The following is a 21,519-nucleotide window of genomic DNA, read 5'->3' on the forward strand; positions in this document are numbered from 1 at the left end:
GTGAATTGAACATTGTCAGAGTCTGAATCAGGCTTGAGATGGTTTGCAATTGATCCCATCATTAATATGTACATCTGAGTAGAGCTTGCAGTTATGAAGGGCTGTGACATTCCCCGAAGTGCTGTCAATCACAACACACTGAGCCAGCTAACCAATCACAGCACATTTCATATTTCAGAAGGAGGGGCTTCATCGAAATTGGAGAGGAGCTGTGATAGTGTAAAATATATTAAAATAATGCAGTTTTTTTTAAACAATCAAACATGAAAATATATTCTAGTACACCCCAAAAACAAAATCAAGACTTCATAAAAGGGAATAATAGGAACCCTTTAAGTCTTTAAGTAAAGGCCAAATGTCCGCTTCTGTCGTGATCATTTAGCGATCTAGCTAGTTTTCAGTCAGCTGGTGAAACTGTGTGGTTGTGTGATGTTGCTCTATGGTGGCGTGTTTAGGGTGGGTTTAGGGCAGCGGTGCTACTGGCCCGACAGTGGAAACACAGCTTGTGCTTGAGCTCCAAGGCTATTGGCCTCGCCCGGCACACGTTAGCCCTGGCTCGCAGCGGCCCCACAGTGGAAAAGAGGCTAATCAGTGCCAGGTATAGGGGTTTATGGGAAATAAAGTCCAGCAAGAAGAGTCAATATTCAAGTGATAGGGCCCTCTGCTGGCATGCAGGAGGAACCACAGAGACTGGATTCATGACAGCGATCCAAATGCTTTTTACAGTTTTTCTCGATTGCTTAAACACTATAACCAGGTTTTTGAACTAAAATTTCAAAACCATAATGCCATTTATCAAAAAGCACACCCATTTCACTAAACTATAAACACTATTCCCTGTTTTGACACGAGTCAGATTTGTTGAGCTGTCACTGCAAAACTCTACACACAAATCCCTTCATTTCTCATTGCTTAGACCATGTTGTCATTTATAAAGCACTAGCATTCAATATTGTTCACTCAGGTCAGCACAGCTTCAGCTCAGTTACACACAATTACCCAAGTGGAAACACTAAGAGTCAAAATTGAACACACATCAATCAGAACCTTCAATAGATAGATAAAAGGGCCCAAATCAGTTTATTGAGTTTTGGAACAATGGATTCAGAAAGACATGAAGGAAGAGATCAAGGATGGATAAGAATGAGGAGGAGGAAGGGCAAGGACAAGAAGACAAGCAGTCTCAGATGAAATTCAAGCCACTCTAGTTGCCCATGTGTTAGTCAATGGTATGACTATGAGGGAGGCTGGCCTACGAGTAAGGCCAAATCTGAGTCACTTCACCGTCGCCTCGAGAGCCTTCAGGGAGGTGTGGTGGCAAACACAATTCTATCACTGAATAAGAGACAAACATTTCCTATAGTTTTTTATGAGGTTTATTTTCTTGCAAGAAAAGGCCAGCAGTCGTACAGTCACACAGAGAGTGACAGAGTGTGACAGTGAAGGAGGGCATCCTTTCTCCTCTATAGTCTTGACTCCCAGAATGTTATCTTTCTAGGCCAATGATGGTATTTCAACCATATGTGGAACATTCTTAGACATATCCATCATACAGTAATATTGTCTCCTTGAGTGGAGGCCCTCCTGTCACGACTAACACTCTTTACCATTCCAACAGTGGCGGCTGGTGAATTATATTTTAGGAGGGGCTAAACCAAACCCCTGTAGGGGGGTCTGGGGGCATCCTTCCCCAGAAGATTTTTTTTTTTTGATTTTCACATACAAACGAAGCATTCTGGTGCATTCTGACAAAATATAAAATAATAAAGACAAAATAGAACATTTTCCTACAAAGACGAATGGGCCCGATTTTTTATTTAATTTATTTGCCTTGTAGAATTCAGCAAGATTAAAAGTGCAAATACATCAATAGAAATTGGGAATTTATACACAAGTTAACATTCTCTCTCTGTGTCTGTATGCGTGTTTGTGTGTGTGTGAGAGAGAGAGAGAGAGAGAGAGAGAGAGAGAGAGAGACAATCTATTGTGTTGGTAACTTCACTCATAAAGCTATCTACAGTCAAGTATGCAAATACAGTCAAATACAATAAAATACCAATATAATATGGGCAACCTTTTATGTGTGGTTGTTCAAGACACACTGCAGGCATGATGCCACCATAGGTTTGCAGAGAACTACATACAATATGCACACTGAAGGTATGATGCCACCATAGGTTTGCAGAGAACTATATACAATATGCACACTGCAGGCATGATGCCACCATAGGTTTGCAGAGAACTACATACAATATGCACACTGAAGGCATGATGCCACCATAGGTTTGCAGAGAACTACATACAATATGCACACTGCAGGCATGATGCCACCATAGGTTTGCAGAGAACTACATACAATATGCACACTGAAGGCATGATGCCACCATAGGTTTGCAGAGAACTACATACAATATGCACACTGCAGGCATGATGCCACCATAGGTTTGCAGAGAACTATATACAATATGCACACTGAATATGGGGCGCCGTTTGTAAAGCGGCTCACGCTGAAAATAACAGCAACATTTTGTCACATTTAGCTTCAAACTATGTTTAAAAAACTGGTATGAATTTTTGACGGTCACTTTTTAGCACATTTAAAAACAATATTTATCAACTTAGGGATATTTTAAATAGTTAAATCTAAATGTTAAATGTTAAATCTAAATGCTAAATCTAAATGTTAAATCTAAATCTAAATCTAAATGTTAAATCTAAATGTTAAATCTAAATCTAAATGTTAAATGTTAATGTTAAATCTAAATCTAAATCTAAATCTAAATGTTAAATCTAAATCTAAATGTTAAATTTAAATGTTAAATCTAAATGTTAAATCTAAATGTTAAATCTAAATCTAAATGTTAAATCTAAATGTTAAATCTAAATCTAAATGTTGAATCTAAATGTTAAATCTAAATCTAAACCTAAATGTTAAATCTAAATGTTAAATCTAAATCTAAACCTAAATCTAAATGTTGAATCTAAATGTTAAATCTAAATCTAAACCTAAATCTAAATCTAAATGTTGAATCTAAATGTTAAATCTAAATCTAAACCTAAATGTTAAATCTAAATGTTTAATCTAAATCTAAACCTAAATGTTAAATCTAAATGTTTAATCTAAATCTAAATCTAAATGTTAAATCTAAATGTTAAATCTAAATCTAAATCTAAATGTTAAATCTAAATGTTAAATCTAAATCTAAATCTAAATGTTGAATCTAAATGTTAAATCTAAATCTAAACCTAAATCTAAATCTAAATGTTGAATCTAAATGTTAAATCTAAATCTAAACCTAAATGTTGAATCTAAATGTTAAATCTAAATCTAAACCTAAATCTAAATCTAAATGTTAAATCTAAATGTTTAATCTAAATCTAAACCTAAATGTTAAATCTAAATGTTTAATCTAAATCTAAATGTTAAATCTAAATGTTAAATCTAAATCTAAATCTAAATGTTAAATCTAAATGTTAAATCTAAATCTAAATCTAAATGTTGAATCTAAATGTTAAATCTAAATCTAAATGTTGAATCTAAATGTTAAATCTAAATCTAAATCTAAATGTTGAATCTAAATGTTAAATCTAAATCTAAACCTAAATCTAAATCTAAATGTTAAATCTAAATGTTTAATCTAAATCTAAACCTAAATGTTAAATCTAAATGTTTAATCTAAATCTAAATCTAAATGTTAAATCTAAATGTTAAATCTAAATCTAAATCTAAATGTTGAATCTAAATGTTAAATCTAAATCTAAATGTTGAATCTAAATGTTAAATCTAAATGTTAAATCTAAATGTTAAATCTAAATCTAAATCTAAATGTTAAATCTAAATGTTAAATCTAAATCTAAACCTAAATGTTAAATCTAAATGTTTAATCTAAATCTAAATCTAAATGTTAAATCTAAATGTTAAATCTAAATCTAAATGTTAAATCTAAATGTTAAATCTAAATCTAAATCTAAATGTTGAATCTAAATGTTAAATCTAAATCTAAATCTAAATGTTGAATCTAAATGTTAAATCTAAATCTAAATCTAAATGTTAAATCTAAATGTTAAATCTAAATCTAAATGTTAAATCTAAATGTTAAATCTAAATCTAAATCTAAATCTAAATGTTGAATCTAAATGTTAAATCTAAATCTAAATCTAAATGTTGAATCTAAATGTTAAATCTAAATCTAAATCTAAATGTTGAATCTAAATGTTTCGGGGGAAACTAAATATTTAACTAATATGCAAATTAAAAATGCCGGTAACCGGAAGTGCCAAAATAAAAGCTCAAGGAGGTCAGTGTGTGTTTATAGAATGGTTTATAGTGTCAAATAACAAATAAAAAGCATCTCATCCGAGGAAATGGACTCTTGGGCATGGATTATCGTGATAATAACTACCGAAAATAATAATCACGTTTGGAGAAACTGTATTTGAAGAGTAGGCTAGTGTCACTGTTATGAAAAGTGCGGGACTTATGACCTGCAGCCATAATAGCCAGCCACGAGGGGGCTCACTTTGACTGAATGTCAACTCATCACTCTCTGTCATGTTCGCTTGCTTAAAGCCTATATCCCCGCCCGCCCCGGACCAGGTACGTCGTTCAAAATGTCCAACGAAACGGTGTTAGCCGAGAGCATCGGCAGAGCCGTCCTGGCGGCAATTCAAAATGTTTCAACAACGACAGCAACCGCCTCAGGGCCACCACAGGCCACCTCGGTAAGTATGTTTTCCAAATCACGTAGCATTCGATTCTTGTCAAGGCTAACTTAACTAAACTAGCTAACGGTAGCCAGTAGAGATTTGCTACTAGCACCAAATGCACTTTATGTGTAACGTTAGCACATTTGTTTTCTATAAACCGTAAAACTCACACCGGTTAAGTGACGCAGTGGGATGAACTCATGAGTAAATGTGAGTTTACGATTATGTGAAGATGTTCTGAGCAGCAAAGCATAAATTATATAATTTAGCGTTACCTCGTGATTATTATTTTCGGTAGCTTGTCACCCCTCAGGCCCACAAATGACACTGTAAATTGTTGGTCAAATGGAAATCTGCCTCTGTCCTCAGTCAGACATCTCACCTTGGCTTACCTGCTGGCCTTTACTCACAAGATAAAACCGTTCTCTGCTTGGCTAGAGAGAGAGAGAAATGCTGATGGAGGACAGAGGCAGTCACAATGATAAAGACATTTAATTTAATGTGAATAAGGTACCACAGTCAGAGTGCATACTGTAAAAAAGAATAAAATGTATCTCTCTTTGTTTCCTTTGCCAATCTCAACCCTGGTTTTTGACTGCTGGACATTTAAACACTAAAAACACATGAAAAATAATGTTGCTAATATTTAGCTAATGTCTCTTCAGACTCCCACCACCTACAATTACACACCGCCGGGGCCAGCCACACCCACCACCTCCACTGGGACATCATACCGCTCGGTATACTTTCATACTCATGTAACCTAGCAAGCTGTTTGTTGGTTTTTTAATTTGTGTGGTGTAATGTTTCGGCATTAGTTCCAATCATGGTGGCATATTTTACACAACACCAGTGTTTTGATTTAATAAATTGCTTATTGACAAAAAAAGGTTAATGAACCACCTGGTAATCGATCAATCGTATAGAGACCCCACGGTGGGTTGATGATACTATCAGTTAGTTGGTTTGCATCTACAGTTTGCATTCACAATGAACTAAAAACGTATTGCTCTCTTGTAATGCACAGGTGTCTGTGTTTTCATTGATTTCAGGTTCCCTTTCCATCAGTTCATCAAAGGACTGCTACACACTCACGTTTTGTCAGAAAAAACAAAGCCTGCAAACACTATACAAGAGATGTTGTGTGCTTGCCTTTTTCATCAGCATCAACATTCCGCATTCCAAGGGGAGACTCAAGAGCAAATTTTGCACGAGAAGGCCTTATTGGGAAGATCTCCTTTACATCTGACTGGTCTGAAGCACAACTTAGAGAAGAAATGACTGCCATTTTCAGAAGAACGTTTGCATTGTCTATGGGCCAGTCATTCCCATTCGAGTATTTGAGTACAGTCAAGGGATGCAAAAGACTAATGAAACCAAACGTCTCAAGCAGTTTTCTGTGGGGTGGAAAAGAAGTTGCCTCGATTAGTTCAGCCACTTGTCTCTATATAATGGCATTAATATGCAAACCTGTACAGGTAAACAGTTTTATATGACAGTACAGAGTTTCAGTTATTGGCAACATTCAATGTATTGGAAGTAAAAATATGTATGTTGCTGCTTGTTCTGCTTTACATAAATAACATATCCTTTTTTTAGGTTAACTTAGTGTTAAATACTTAACTACCACTGGCTTGATGTATTATATATCACACATAACATTACTTTTTTCTCCAGGAGGAACCTGAGTATCTCTCCGATAGTGACTTTGAAAGTCCTGTGGGCCGGAGAAGGAGAGGTGGGTGTGAGAATTTGAAATGTTGTTTCGCAACAGGTTGTAGGCACAGTCAACAGTTATTTTCTCACAGCAATGGGTTTAACATTCATTTATAACATTTTTTATTTGTTCTAATTCTGCTCATCCCAAAATTCAGATATGGGTAATTAATTTAAAATGTTAAGTACTTTGTTTCCAATTACTTATATATGTTTTCCCTTCTTTTGTCCATAACATGTCATTTAGTTCATACAGTGTCACCTTCCTCAAGTGAAAGTGAGCTCATCAGTCAAGGGAGTGAAAATGACAGACTGCAAGAAAGTCCATCACGTCAAAGAAGTAGGTTAAAGCCCTTGTTTATATTATATTTTCTATGGGCTGTATGGTAACTCGGTTCAAACCCTGGTCCAGCCCTGGTCCTTTCTGTGTGGAGTTTGCATGTTCTCCCGTGTTTGTGTGGGCGTTTGCGTGTTTGCGACACATTTAGATTAATTATCCAGTCAGTGCCCTTGACCAAGACACTGGCTCAGAATCTGGAGTTGGTTGACCACCCCCCAGTCATGAAGTGTGCAAACCACAACACTCCTGAGTACAAGACAGGCGTGTAGTGTGAACAGTACATTGATCTTAAGACTTTGAAAGTCCTGTAGTGTGACCAAAGCTTAACAAAAGCAAACCTAACAGAATGCAAGCACCAGTTATTTTATTTAAAAGTCAGCCTCAAAAGGATCACTGTAAGCAACCTGTAAACTGTATTTGAATTAGATTGTCTTGATTCATCTACCTACAAGTCATTATAAGAGGTGTAGACTGAGCTTAGTAGCATAATTCAGTCATTTGTACTGAAAGGGAGAGGCGACTCTCAAACCTAGCTCATCTTATTCAGTTTTGCTTCACCCTAAATTCTTAAAGGCTGCCTTTTAAATTTATTTTAAAGGAAAACACTTAAAGATGGAATTAGGGTTAAGTTGCACTTATATAAAATGAGATTAACATCATTACAAAAATATTTCCCTTTGACCCTCCTTTTCTTTATGCAGTGCTGAGTACAGTGCCTTCATCACAGAGGGAAAGTGAGGCCAGATGTCAGGAGACAGAGAGCAGCACTCAAGAAAGTGAAAGTCAGGGCCAGGCAGAGGACCTGAGACAAGTGTTTCCTTATAATGTGGCAGAATTTGTGTAAGATATTGTTTGGGCTTCACAGAAATACAGCAGTGTAGATGTTGGTCCGTTCACATTATGAACCTCTGATAAAAGTCTCTCTCTCTCTCTCTCTCTCTCTCTCTCTCTCTCTCTCTCTCTCTCTCTCTCTCTCTCTCTCTCTCTGGTATATATATATATAATTTCTACTGAATTTTCTGTTGTCCCTGCTTATCTCCGTTTGCTCAGCCCTGTTTATCTGGAGGAAGATGAGGCTCTTGAAGAGGCAATTCAGCGTAGTCTACTAGAAGAGTGTGATGGACCTGCTGTTAATACTTTAAAGTAAGAGTTACAAGTAATTTTTTATTACGGTAAATATCTTGTTTACACCAGTGTAAACATCGCAAACAACATCGAACAGTTATATCATTGTGCACTGAAGGTGATAGTGGAGTAAATGCACAGATAGTCAAAGGTCTGTTTATCTTTGTCATTGTCTTTTTTAATATAGGTCATCTGAAATGCTGAGCAAAGAAGAAATTGCAGGTCTTCTACAAGCTCACAGTGAGAGAGTTATTACATCGGGAACAAGACAGATCTATATCAGTCGAGCCAATGTTTGGACCACAGCCTTACGTGTGTTTAAGAGACCCAGTTTTGCAGAAAGCTGTGATAAGCTCTATGTCATATTTACAAACGATGAACATGATGCTGTGGAAGATGCTGCTGACCTTGGGGGTCCCAGACGAGAGTTTTTCCGCTTACTGGTGAAGGCTATCTTCCAGGACAGTGGAGCTTTTGAAGGTTTTTTATATATATATATAATATATTTTGTGGCTACCTGACCACAAATATTGGTTTGTAAATGCCAGAGAAAATAATACAGAATGTGCTTCTTAATTTATTTAATCTTTCAGGCACACCAAATGGATGCATACCAAGACTGAACATGCTCCACTTGCAAAATGGAGTGTATCGAACCATTGGCAGGATGATGTCTACAATAATAGTGCAAGGGGGTGAACCACCTGCATTCCTGTCCCCGAGTGTAGTGGACTACATTGTGTCTGGGGACATTCTACAAGTTCATGTGTCACCTGATGATATAGGTGACCCTGATTTAAGGGAGAACCTCAATAAGGTAATGCACACTGTTCTGATCTGAAGACTATTGTAGTAAGCCTTTGCTTTTTTTGAGTATTCCACAGCAGTAGTTACTTTTATTTTGGTGGAATGCATTATCAAAATAAATTTGATTCCATATTACCAAATAAATAACTAAAAATTCAAACTTTTCTTGTCATAGGTAAGTAACTATTAAAGGGTTAGTTCACCCAACAATGAAAATTATGTCATTAATGACTCACCCTAATGTCGTTCCAAGCCCGTAAGACCTTTGTTCATCTTCGGAACTCAGTTTAAGATATTTTAGATTTAGTCCGAGAGCTTTCTGTCCCTCCATTGAAAATGTATGTACGGTATACTGTCCATGTCCAGAAAGGCAATAAAGACATCATCAAAGTAGTCCATGTGACTACAGTGGCTCAATCTTAAGTTTATCAAGTGACGAGAATACTTTTTTTGCTCAAAAAGTAAACAAAAATAACACCTTTATTCCACTATTCATTTCCTTCTCTCTGGGCCTCGAGTGAGTTCACGTAGTGTAATAGCGTAGCGCGTCTGTGTTGTACGTCAATACTTTGATGTCTTTATTGCCTTTCTGGACATGGACAGTATACCGTACATTTTCAATAGAGGGACAGAAAGCTCTCGGACTAAATCTAAAATATCTTAAACTGTGTTCCGAAGATGAACGGAGGTCTTACGGGCTTGGAACGACATGAGGGTGAGTCATTAATGACATAATTTTCATTGTTGGGTGAACTAACCCTTTAAGTGAAATGCACAGTCTACATAGTACTTCTGTAAATGTTGGTTAAATGCAGTAATTTGAGAAAATAACGTTTGATCTGTAATATTTAGGTTCAACATGCAACCTTGCAGGATGATTTGGAGAAAGCAGTCAGCTGCTGTGACTCATGGCGATATCAAGTAGAGGGGCTTCCACTCGTTGTCACCATGGCCGACAGAGATGTGTTTGTGAAAAATGCAGTCCTATACCATACTGTTGTGCAACGGCAGAGCTGTCTTGATCAACTAATTGATGGCTTGTCCCACTATGGAGTAAGATTTACCTCACAGTTCTGTATCATCTTTGATTATCTTTATGGCCTTTCATTTATGGTGTTGAATTTTCAGGTTTTATCACTCCTGAGAGAGAACCCCAGCTTGCGTGTGCTGCTTGACATACCAGGAGAGGACAAAGGTCAAGAACAGGGTCCGAAATTAACTTTTTGGCTCACCTGCCACGGGGACTGGTAGATGAAAAAATCCACCAGCCAAGCATATTTTTTACCGGCCAAAATAAACAGACTTTTTTTTTTGTCACATATACATTCATTTCAGTACTTTTAATTGACATAATAAGGTAGGCCTATTATGTTGAATACAAACATTAAAAATTGTCCAGAGCAAAATTTGAAATGTATAATAAAAAAATAAAAAAAACTATATATATATATATTGATCAAAATGAGAGAAATATATGAAATATTACTATCATTGGGGTGAAATATATATATATATATTTTTTTTTTCAGTTTTGTTTCCTGACTCATGTGGAAGGGAAGGCAGAACGTACTCGGTTACTTACGTAACCTCGGTTCCCTGAGAGATAAGGGAAGTAGGGAACGAGTATTGCGTTGCAAACGCTATAAGAAAACTAATTTTATCGAGAAAAGAACGGCCATGGTGTGTAAAGCAGAAGCAGACTGGCCTGCGGCGGGGTATGCATGATCCGCAAGTGCTGAAGACGTTTGATGAGCAGGACACAAATGGGCGGCGACCGCTTCCAGTGGCGGGAGCTTCACATATCCTTTTTCCTCAGCGCCGTCAACAGATAGAGCGTTAACTGTAACTGTTACGTACACACCGCCGCCGACTTGAGCTGCAAAGAAGCTCTGGCCGCCCTGTCAAGGACGCTTGTGAAAAAGTACGGGAGGAAGCTTGACGCTTGGCGCTCTGAATAGTGAGTGCGCGCGCGCGGCCGGGGCGCTCTCTCTCTCTCTCTCTGAGGCAGAAGAGCGTGTGCGCGCTGAACATTTTATTATTTTGGTATGAACATTCACCCGCCACTGTGGCGGATAGCTTTTTGAGATTTACTCGCCAAACTGAAAATCTACCCGCATTTGGCGCTTGGCGGGTGTTAATTTCGGACCCTGGTCAAGAAGCTGATTTTGTAGCTGGTATTCTCAAACCAAGCTACTCTGTACTGGGGAGCAACAGAAGAGCTAAGGAGGAGTTGATGGTGGTCAAATTTAGGGAGTTTCTCCAATGTGTTGAAAGTAAATATGTATTTGTAGTTCAGTATATTATACAATAAGGCAATCCAGGAAATTTACAGATTAATTTTATTCTTTACAACTCATCAAGCTGTGCCTATCTAATGTTTATGTACCACAAACAAGAATACATTTGTTATCTGATTGCTTTTCAGAATAAAATAGCTTTTTCACCAAAATACCTATACAGTAATCCATTAGTCACTCAATTATTCATTGATTCAGGCTTTCTTAAACCTGAGTATTTTCCAGTCTCCAAGTCAACACTGGTTTCCCTTTGCTTTTAGATAAAGAGCTGAGAGACACATATGGGGACAGGACTCTAACCAACGATGAGGAGGCATTCTTGAAGACTTTGAGCCCTGGTCACATCCTGGCGTTTGCTACAGGTAGCAGCAAAGTCCCAGCCATTGGTTTTCATCCATCTCCTAAATTAATGTTTATTCATGATGAAAAAAAACATCTTCCCATTGCGCACACTTGTGCAAATGAGCTTCACCTTTTTGTAAACGCAAAAACAATGGCTGATGATGATGAATTTAACTACTGCTTCCTAGTAGCACTAATGAATGGATCTTTATTCAGCACCATTTAAACGAGATGTTTAACAGCTACCATTAAAAGTACAAGGCTTATTTTTTGCAAGCACAACTGGAGCATAAGTGTACTGTCGGATAGTTTTTTTCAAATGAAGCTAAAAATGAAGCTAAAATGCTGCTGAAGTGACTCTCCAGTCTGCCTCGCTGTCTGCTGTGGTGCTGTAAGCTCCGTATTAGCCTCGTATTAGCCTCGTATTTCCTTGTTTTGAACCATCATTTACTACAATTTCTAGTTGTTTATATTACTACTAAATACAGCTTACCCAACATCGCTGGCTTCCGTTACTACTAACACAACACGCTGGTAATTCGCTAGCCTGTTATCACGCCACCCGTGCGCTCAGCTATTTTTATTTATTTATTTTCTCTCGCGCCTTTGAGTTCATAAAAGCTCAGGTGAGTAATAATCACTCAACAAACACGGTGAGTAATGTCTTGTCCTGTTATTATCATGCGTCGCGTCTGAATGCGTTGTTGTTTTTGGAGCTCTATCGATTTGATTTATAATTCTTGATTTTTCTCTTTAAACTCGCTTACAACGAAGATTTTCTACTTTTCCTCACTGAGAATCACTACTGCTCAAACCTCATTGTTACAACGCGGACTGTTGAGCAGACGCGTCTCAAGCCTATTAGTGATCCAACGCTGCATACTCTTAAAGGTTACGTCCGTGGATCACGGCTGAACGCGTCTTCTCCACACTCATTTATAAACAAACATTTTTTATTTATTTTTTCGCCTATCGTGCGTCTACTCTTCACCCCTACCACTAAAAAAAAAAAACTAAAAAAAACCCTCATAGTTACAACGCGGACTGTTGAGCAGACGCGTCTCAAGCCTATTAGTGATCCAACGCTGCATACTCTTAAAGGTTACGTCCATGGATCACGGCTGAACGCGTCTTCTCCACACTCACTTACAAACAAACAAACTTATAATATAAATTAGTATTAATATTGATAGCATCACTGGTAGCTTTGTTGCTAACTCACTGTCCATCTGTTAAAATGGCGAATATATCAGATGTAAGTAGTCTACCTTTTGGTGCAGGTGAGGACACATTTGAGCTGCACGCACTGCAGTCTGAGCTGGAAGCTGTTGAGAAACAGATCCACAACCTTTTATTGAGACAGGCCGAGCTGAGAGACCAGTGTTTGGTTCTTGAAACATCACGTGCCGATGCACACAAATCAGTGTTTAACGTTACTAACCCGCTGACTCCGACCGCGTCTACTCCGTGCGTTCCTCAGCATCGGTCGCAATCAGCCATGGTCTCGTTCACTCCGGCTCCAACACGCCACCACGAATCCTGGGTGGTTCCGCAGCGGAAGACGCGAGTCAGGTTTAGACCAAGACTTTCTCCGACCCTCCCGGTTTTCGAGTTATCCACACAAAACCGCTTCTCCCCTCTACGCGAAACAGAACACGATGCTGTGATCATCGGCGATTCCATCGTTCGGCACGTACACGCTACGTTAGGTAAAAGTAAGGTGCAAAGTCACTGCTTTCCTGGTGCTCGTGTTTCTGAAATCGCTGCTCGCGTTCCCAAGATCCTGAACGGTGACGAGCGGGTCGGAACTGTGGTCCTGCACGCGGGAGTGAACGACATCAGGCTGCGCCAGACGGAGATTCTGAAGAAAGACTTCAGGAATCTATTCGATACGGTACGCAGCACATCGCCTGAAACAACGATCATTGTGTCAGGACCGCTTCCCACGTACCGACTAGGGCATGAAAAGTTCAGCAGATTATTTGCGCTAAATGAATGGTTAATGTCATGGTGCAATGAGCAGAAACTGCTCTTTGTAAATAATTGGAATCTGTTTTGGGAGCGTCCTAGGCTTTTCCGTGCTGATGGCTTACACCCAAGCAGATTCGGAGCGGATCTTCTGTCAGATAACATCTCCAAAATGTTAAATACCCTTTGACTAGTAACCAAAAGTCCAAATCATAGTCTCTGCTGCACCAATTCAACTGATATAAATACTAGTGTAGAACATTGCATAGAAACCGTGTCTATTCCTCGTTTAGTGAGATCAAATAATAAATCTAATGCAGGATCTAGGAAAAATCGAATTGTTATTAAAACAGAAAATGTTGCTATTAGTAAACAAAAACTATTTCTAAAGCTAGGTCTTCTAAACATTAGATCACTCACACCTAAGGCAGTTATTGTAAATGAAATAGTCACAGATAATAGCTTCGATGTACTTTGCCTTACTGAAACCTGGCTTAAACCAAATGATTATTTCGGTATTAATGAGTCTACTCCTCCTGGATACTGTTATAAGCATGAGCCCCGTCTGATTGGTCGTGGCGGAGGTGTTGCAACCATTTATAGAGATATTCTAAATGTTACTCAGAAAACGGGTTATAAGTTTATTTCATTTGAAGTACTTGTACTAAATGTTACGCTCTTAGATGTTAGAAAAACATCACTATTATCTCTAGCCTTGGCTACCGTATATAGACCGCCAGGGCCTTACGCTGATTTCCTAAAAGAGTTTGCAGATTTTCTCTCAGACCTATTAGTCAATGTCGATAAAGCATTAATTGTTGGAGATTTTAACATACACGTAGATAATCCAAATGATGCGTTAGGAGCTGCGTTTACAGATTTATTACATTCATTTGGGGTCAAGCAAAACGTCATCGGACCAACACATCGTCTTAATCATACACTCGATTTAATTATATCACATGGAACCGATCCAACCGATATAGATATCATTCCACAAAGTGATGAAGTCACTGATCACTACATGGTAACTTGCATATTACGTACTGCTGTAATATGTCATGCAGCGCCGCGTTATCGACCAGGCAGAACAATCCTTCCATCCACCATAGATAATTTCTCAAATTGCTTATCTAATTTGTCTCAGCTGCTGCCTGAACCCAAACAAACAGATGAACTAGAAGAACTAACTAGCACTATGAGCACCATTCTCTCTAGAACATTGGATGTGGTTGCACCTATTAAATTAAAAAAGGTCAGAGAGAAAAATAAAGCACCATGGTATAACAATACTACGCATGTTTTAAAGAGAGAAACACGTATTTTAGAGCGTAAATGGAAACAAACTAATTTAGAGGTCTTTAGAATCGCGTGGAAAGACAGTATGTCACGTTATAAAAAGGCCCTAAAAGCGGCCAGGGCTGAGCACCTCCGCAAACTAATAGAAAACAACCAAAATAATCCAAGGTTTTTATTTAACACCGTGGCTAAACTAACAAATAAACAGACGTCACCCGAACAAAATATCCCGTTACAGTTCAGTAGTAATGATTTCATGAACTTCTTCACTGAGAAAATAGAAAGCATCAGAACCACAATTGTAAACGTTCAATCTTCAATCGCGCCTTATAATTCAGCTTCAATTATCACCCTGCAAGAACAATTACAGTGCTTTACAACTATAGAACAAAAAGAGTTAAATAAACTTATCACTTCATCTAAAACAACATGTTTATTAGATCCTATACCAACTAAACTACTGAAAGAAGTGTTACCTGTAGTGGAAGAGCCTCTCCTCAATATTATTAACTCGTCTTTATCTTTAGGTCATGTTCCAAGAACATTTAAACTGGCAGTTATAAAACCTCTCATTAAGAAACCGCAATTAGATCATAATAATCTAGCAAATTATAGACCCATTTCAAATCTTCCATTTATGTCTAAAATATTAGAAAAAGTGGTGTCCGCTCAACTGGGCTCTTTCTTGCAACAAAATGATATCTATGAAAAGTTTCAGTCTGGATTCAGACCGCATCATAGCACTGAAACTGCGCTCGTTAAAATCACAAATGATTTACTTTTAGCTTCTGACCAAGGCTGTATCTCAATACTAGTTTTACTTGATCTTAGTGCTGCGTTCGATACTATAGATCACACAATACTCTTAGATCGACTACAAAATTATACTGGTGTTCAAGGACAAGCACTAAGCTGGTTCAAATCATACCTATCTGACCGCTACCATTTTGTCTATTTAAATGGAGAAAAATCGATCATAATTGCAGTAAACTATGGAGTGCCGCAGGGATCTGTGTTAGGCCCTCTGTTATTTTCAATATATATGATGCCACTTGGAAATATTATAAGGAAACATGGAATTTAGTTCCATTGTTATGCTGATGACACTCAAATATATATTTCATCAAGGCCGGATGAAAACGCTAAATTTTCCAAATTGACAGAGTGTGTTAAAGATATAAAAGATTGGATGACGCGTAATTTTCTTTTATTAAATCCAGACAAGACAGAGGTAATACTTATCGGTTAAAAAAACCGCCCACAAAACCTCGCACAATACAACTTTAACATCATAGGATGTCCTGTTACTTTATCCGCTACAGTAAAAGACCTGGGTGTTATACTCGATTGCAACCTGTCTTTTGAAAATCATATTTCATATGTTACAAAAACAGCCTTTTTCCACCTTAGAAACATTGCTAAGCTACGTAATATGCTATCAGTTTCTGATGCAGAAAAGTTAGTTCATGCATTCATGACCTCGAGACTGGATTACTGTAATGCCTTATTAGCTGGTTGTCCTGCATCCTCAATAAACAAGCTACAGTTAGTCCAAAATGCCGCCGCTAGAGTTCTTACGAGATCAAGAAAATATGATCATATAACACCGATTTTATCATCACTGCATTGGTTACCTATAAAGTTCCGTATTAATTACAAGGTATTGCTACTGACTTATAAAGCCCTAAACGGCTTAGCTCCAGTCTATTTAACGGATCTTCTATCGCCCTATAATCCATCGCGCTCTTTAAGATCACTAAATTCAAGGCTTTTGGTCATACCTAGGATATTCAGAACCACCAAAGGAGGGAGAGCATTTTCACATTTGGCTCCAAAACTCTGGAATAGTCTTCCTGATACTGTTCGTTGCTCAGACTCGCTCTCCCAGTTTAAAACTAGATTAAAGTCGCATCTCTTCAGCCAGGCATTCATATAATCCCACAGTTCAAACTACAATCCGGCCTCTAGCTCATAAATGCCAGAGGAGAACTGGCCCCCGACTGAGCCTGGGTTCTCCTAAGGTTTTTTTTTCTCCATTAGGTCACCTGATGGAGTTTTACGACACCATTAGGTCACTTGATGGAGTTTTTCGGTTCCTTGCCACTGTTGCCTTTGGCTTGCTCAGTTGGGGATATTTTGGGGATATTTAATTTAATTTTATCAATCAATAAATTCCTCTTGAAACAAACTTTGTTGTATTTAAATTTAACACTGTGAAGCTGCTTTGATACAATCTGTATTGTGAAAAGCGCTATACAAATAAACTTGACTTGACTTGACTTGACTTGACTGTCCTAGTTTTGATTTATACTGTAAATCTACTCTTAATTTACTGAAATCAGTTAATCAAATTTTCTGTTAAGAGCTCATTTGCAATAAAAATGCATCATTGTGATGTATTTCTGTAAATCAACAGCCAGCCATATGCAATCAGTATAGCCTAGTGAAAAAACAAAACAAAAAAAACATTCAGTTGCTGTACCTCAACAAGAGTGTGTACAACCGTAGCCCCTTTGAGTTCATTATAGTTTAAGGACTTAAAGGGATAGTTTACTTTAAAATGAAAATTCTGTCATCAATTACTCACCCTCAAGTTGTTTCAAACCTGTATGAATTTCTTTCTTCTGCTGAACACAAAGGAAGATATTTAGAAGAATGTCAGTAACCAAACAGTTAACTGATCCCATTGACTTCCATAGTAGGAAAAAAAAAATACTATGGAAGTCAATGGGATCAGTTAACTGTTTGGTTACTGACATTCTTCTAAATATCTTCCTTTGTGTTCAGCAGAAGAAAGAAATTCATACAGGTTTGAAACAACTTGAGGGTGAGTAATTGATGACAGAATTTTCATTTTAAAGTGAACTATCCCTTTAAGGTTTGGCTGTATGTAAACTTTATTCCTGTTTGTGGATGTTCATTACAAAAAGTGTTTACCTCTGTGAGGACTGTATCTGACCCTTCTTTATACTGTAAGATGTTGTACTGTATGATGGGAAGGATATGGAATCAGTCATCGGAGTAATAAATCACTAATGTAGTTACTTTAACCTTGTGCTGTGTGTGTTTTTTAACAATGAGTTTTTTTTATACTGAAACGGTAGTGAAGGAATAAACTATGTACATTTACTCAAGTAAGGTACTTCAGTAGAAATTTAAAATACTTTTCAGATTACAATTTTTAATTCCCCTCCTCACCATTGAAAGCCATGTATATTCAGATTTATTGATGTTGAATGTTTTGTGATAAACTGAAGATTGTATTTGTTGATGTGTTGAAAAAATTCCTTTATTCCTACTCAAGCACTTTACAAAACCTTTTGGATTAGCTGCAAAATGCACAAATGTTTTTTTCTTACCTTATGAACAGCCATCTTCTCAGAGATGCATAATAAAGATACAATAGTTACGTATGTATATTATAAGATATTATAAAACACTGACAGGTATCGTTTTACTTCACGGAGTACTTTTACTTTGCATATTTAGGTACTTTAAAAATCAGAAACAATGTAGTGTAAGACAATTATGTATCAATACATCTGTAGAGCCCTGAAAAGTATTGCACTGTTCTTTCACATGAGTCATCTTGTATTTATCCACAGTACCATTGCTTTTGACTTGACAGAAAACTAACAGATGCAAAAGTGCGTCTGTAGCCTTTTTAACACTGACATCAAGTATGTGCCATCATGCAATTTTCAAACATCTATATGCTGGCAAGAGGCTTTAAATCTTGTAGTTCAAGAAGCACAACAAAACATCAATATTTGTTTCACAGTGTACTTTTGAAAGTGCAATAAGGCTAATGTTACCCAGATGTCCATGTTATGCTGAGATCACACATTTACAAGTTTATCAAAAATAAACTGTTGTGTTCTCTGAAACAATGTTTTGCCATTGTTGTTGTCATTTTGAAGAGGGTTAATGGCATTATTCAGTTCTTGCAAATCCCTGTCATTCAATGGGGAAAATCCTCTTTGAGAGTTTGGTGAGGAACAGAAAACTACCCCTGCTGTTGAGAGTTCTGGGTTGTGAAAATGAGGCAAATCATTGTCCAGAGTAAAAAGCTGAACTGGTGTTCTATTTCCTTCAGATGATATAGAGTGATTGTTAAATCCAGCTTTGAATTCCTCCAAAGTGCGGTTGATTCTGGGTAGAAAGACATAATGGAGACAAAATAGGTCTGTTGCATTGTCTATGTCTAGGATACCCAGGGATTCCAGTTCATAAAAAATGGGTGCATAAATATGGCTGCAGTTTTTGTTCAAGTCTCGGTTAAAACGCTCGATCCTCTGGTTGTGTACAGAACTTCCTGTTAAGACAGAGCCTTCCCCCCTGCTCGCATGCATGTCCTCCCAAATCTGAACGTTCTCTCCTCCGTGATCAGTCCTGATGTGCAGTGGTCTGCCAAACTGTCCAACAGCTGCAGTAAAGAGGTCTCTTACAGTTTCAGCACGATTATTGTTGGAGCAGTGAAGAAACATCAACATCCTACTGTAGCCGTCTATGGCACCATGAACAACCAATTTCCACCTAATCAACTTATGATTTCCGTCTACATGCCATATGAAATTTGGATGTGGGACAGAGTATACTCGTCGAGCTATTGCTGTTCTTCTCCTGGCTAGGACACCAGTTGGGTCCATCCTTCGCAGTGAATCTCTTACACGTTGTCTTTGAACCACAATGTTTTTGGAGCGGAGATGCCCCATAAGCATCACTTCTCCAACATTTGGGTGTTCAGTTTTTATTTCTGACACTTCAAGATCCAACTGTTGATCACTGATGCTCTTATATTTTGACGTTGGGATATTATAGTCTTGCAGTAACTTGTAGAAAGTTGGCCTTGAGATTGAAAGAATAGATGCCGCTTCTGTAAAGGTGGTTTTCAGTGAAAGAACATGTTCAAGCTCCTCTTTGGAAATCTGATGTCTTCCTTGGTAGTCATTCTAGAACACACCAAAGAATATGACATTTGGCATGTTTCTATAACAAACAAGGGTTATTCAAGAGAGAATTATAGACATTATAACAGATGAGCATTCACATCCACTCATTATCTTTCTGACTGAAGAAAATTATAGATTGTACTGTACATTTATTTAAGGAATGTTTAAATAAAATGGACAATCAAAAGATGAGAGGTTACTGAGAGGTAAATAAGAAATAAATCAAACAAATATGAACATGAATATTAATACTTACTGACAGACAGGTCACTGGAGCAAAGTCTGTTGCTGGTAAAGGTATGGTTGCGCTGGTGCTGGAGCCCTGAGGAGTATTAAAATATAAACAAAATACCAAAGACGTTGTTATCTTGTCACGTGTTAGTGTTGTGTAAAATATGCCACCATGATTGGAACTAATGCCGAAACATTACACCACACAAATTAAAAAACCAACAAACAGCTTTCTAGGTTACATGAGTATGAAAGTATACCGAGCGGTATGATGTCCCAGTGGAGGTGGTGGGTGTGGCTGGCCCCGGCGGTGTGTAATTGTAGGTGGTGGGAGTCTGAAGAGACATTAGCTAAATATTAGCAACATTATATTTCATGTGTTTTTAGTGTTTAAATGTCCAGCAGTCAAAAACCAGGGTTGAGATTGGCAAAGGAAACAAAGAGAGATACATTTTATGCTTTTTTACAGTATGCACTCTGACTGTGGTACCTTATTCACATTAAATTAAATGTCTTTATCATTGTGACTGCCTCTGTCCTCCATCAGCATTTCTCTCTCTCTCTAGCCAAGCAGAGAACGGTTTTATCTTGTGAGTAAAGGCCAGCAGGTAAGCCAAGGTGAGATGTCTGACTGAGGACAGAGGAAGATTTCCATTTGACCAACAATTTACAGTGTCATTTGTGGGCCTGAGGGGTGACAAGCAGCCTCCGTTAGCTGTAACGCTAAATTATATAATTTATGCTTTGCTGCTCAGAACATCTTCACATAATCGTAAACTCACATTTACTCATGAGTTCATCCCACTGCGTCACTTAACCGGTGTGAGTTTTACGGTTTATAGAAAACAAATGTGCTAACGTTACACATAAAGTGCATTTGGTGCTAGTAGCAAATCTCTACTGGCTACCGTTAGCTAGTTTAGTTAAGTTAGCCTTGACAAGAATCGAATGCTACGTGATTTGGAAAACATACTTACCGAGGTGGCCTGTGGTGGCCCTGAGGCGGTTGCTGTCGTTGTTGAAACATTTTGAATTGCCGCCAGGACGGCTCTGCCGATGCTCTCGGCTAACGCCGTTTCGTTGGACATTTTGAACGACGTACCTGGTCCGGGGCGGGCGGGGATATAGGCTTTAAGCAAGCGAACATGACAGAGAGTGATGAGTTGACAGAGAGTGATGAGTTGACATTCAGTCAAAGTGAGCCCCCTCGTGGCTGGCTATTATGGCTGCAGGTCATAAGTCCCGCACTTTTCATAACAGTGACACCAGCCTACTCTTCAAATACAGTTTCTCCAAACGTGATTATTATTTTAGGTAGTTATTATCACGATAATCCATGCCCAAGAGTCCATTTCCTCGGATGAGATGCTTTTTATTTGTTATTTGACACTATAAACCATTCTATAAACACACACTGACCTCCTTGAGCTTTTATTTTGGCACTTCCGGTTACCGGCATTTTTAATTAGCATATTAGTTAAATATTTAGTTTCCCCCGAAACATTTAGATTCAACATTTAGATTTAGATTTAGATTTAACATTTAGATTCAACATTTAGATTTAGATTTAGATTTAACATTTAGATTTAACATTTAGATTTAGATTTAGATTTAACATTTAGATTTAACATTTAGATTTAGATTTAGATTTAACATTTAGATTCAACATTTAGATTTAGATTTAGATTAAACATTTAGATTTAACATTTAGGTTTAGGTTTAGATTTAGATTTAA

General features: G+C 37.7%; 3 protein-coding genes and 1 long non-coding RNA gene across 6 annotated transcripts in view; 2 read left to right on the top strand and 2 right to left on the bottom strand.

The window, feature by feature from the left end:
• Window positions 1-21,519, bottom strand: part of LOC309512029 — a 276,593-nt gene that overhangs the window by 144,487 nt on the left and 110,587 nt on the right. The gene's annotated exons all lie outside the window — the stretch shown is intronic.
• LOC309512837 (polyunsaturated fatty acid lipoxygenase ALOX15B-like) overlaps window positions 1-21,519 on the top strand; it is a gene marked incomplete at its 3' end in the record, with an annotated part of 178,256 nt that overhangs the window by 79,140 nt on the left and 77,597 nt on the right. The gene's annotated exons all lie outside the window — the stretch shown is intronic.
• On the top strand, window positions 4,141-9,946 carry LOC309512836 (uncharacterized protein; the record flags this gene model as incomplete). The annotated part of the gene is made up of 11 exons (XM_082188560.1): window positions 4,141-4,722; window positions 5,373-5,447; window positions 5,760-6,185; window positions 6,385-6,445; window positions 6,671-6,763; window positions 7,465-7,603; window positions 7,814-7,906; window positions 8,076-8,368; window positions 8,482-8,705; window positions 9,548-9,748; window positions 9,824-9,946. Exons 1-11 carry the CDS (start codon window positions 4,612-4,614, stop codon window positions 9,944-9,946), a joined length of 1,839 nt encoding a protein of 612 aa, XP_082044686.1. The 5' UTR covers window positions 4,141-4,611.
• Window positions 17,971-21,419, bottom strand: LOC309513248 (uncharacterized protein). Its single transcript, XM_082189020.1, has 4 exons — window positions 20,762-21,419; window positions 20,045-20,119; window positions 19,810-19,875; window positions 17,971-19,553 (listed from the first exon to the last, which is right to left on the bottom strand). The coding sequence occupies exons 1-4, from the start codon at window positions 20,870-20,872 to the stop codon at window positions 18,441-18,443; spliced, it is 1,365 nt and encodes a 454-aa protein (XP_082045146.1). The 5' UTR covers window positions 20,873-21,419; the 3' UTR covers window positions 17,971-18,440.

Source organism: Leuciscus leuciscus (genome assembly GCF_965113295.1).
Source record: "Leuciscus leuciscus genome assembly, chromosome: 13".
Taxonomy (NCBI): Eukaryota; Metazoa; Chordata; class Actinopteri; order Cypriniformes; family Leuciscidae; genus Leuciscus; species Leuciscus leuciscus.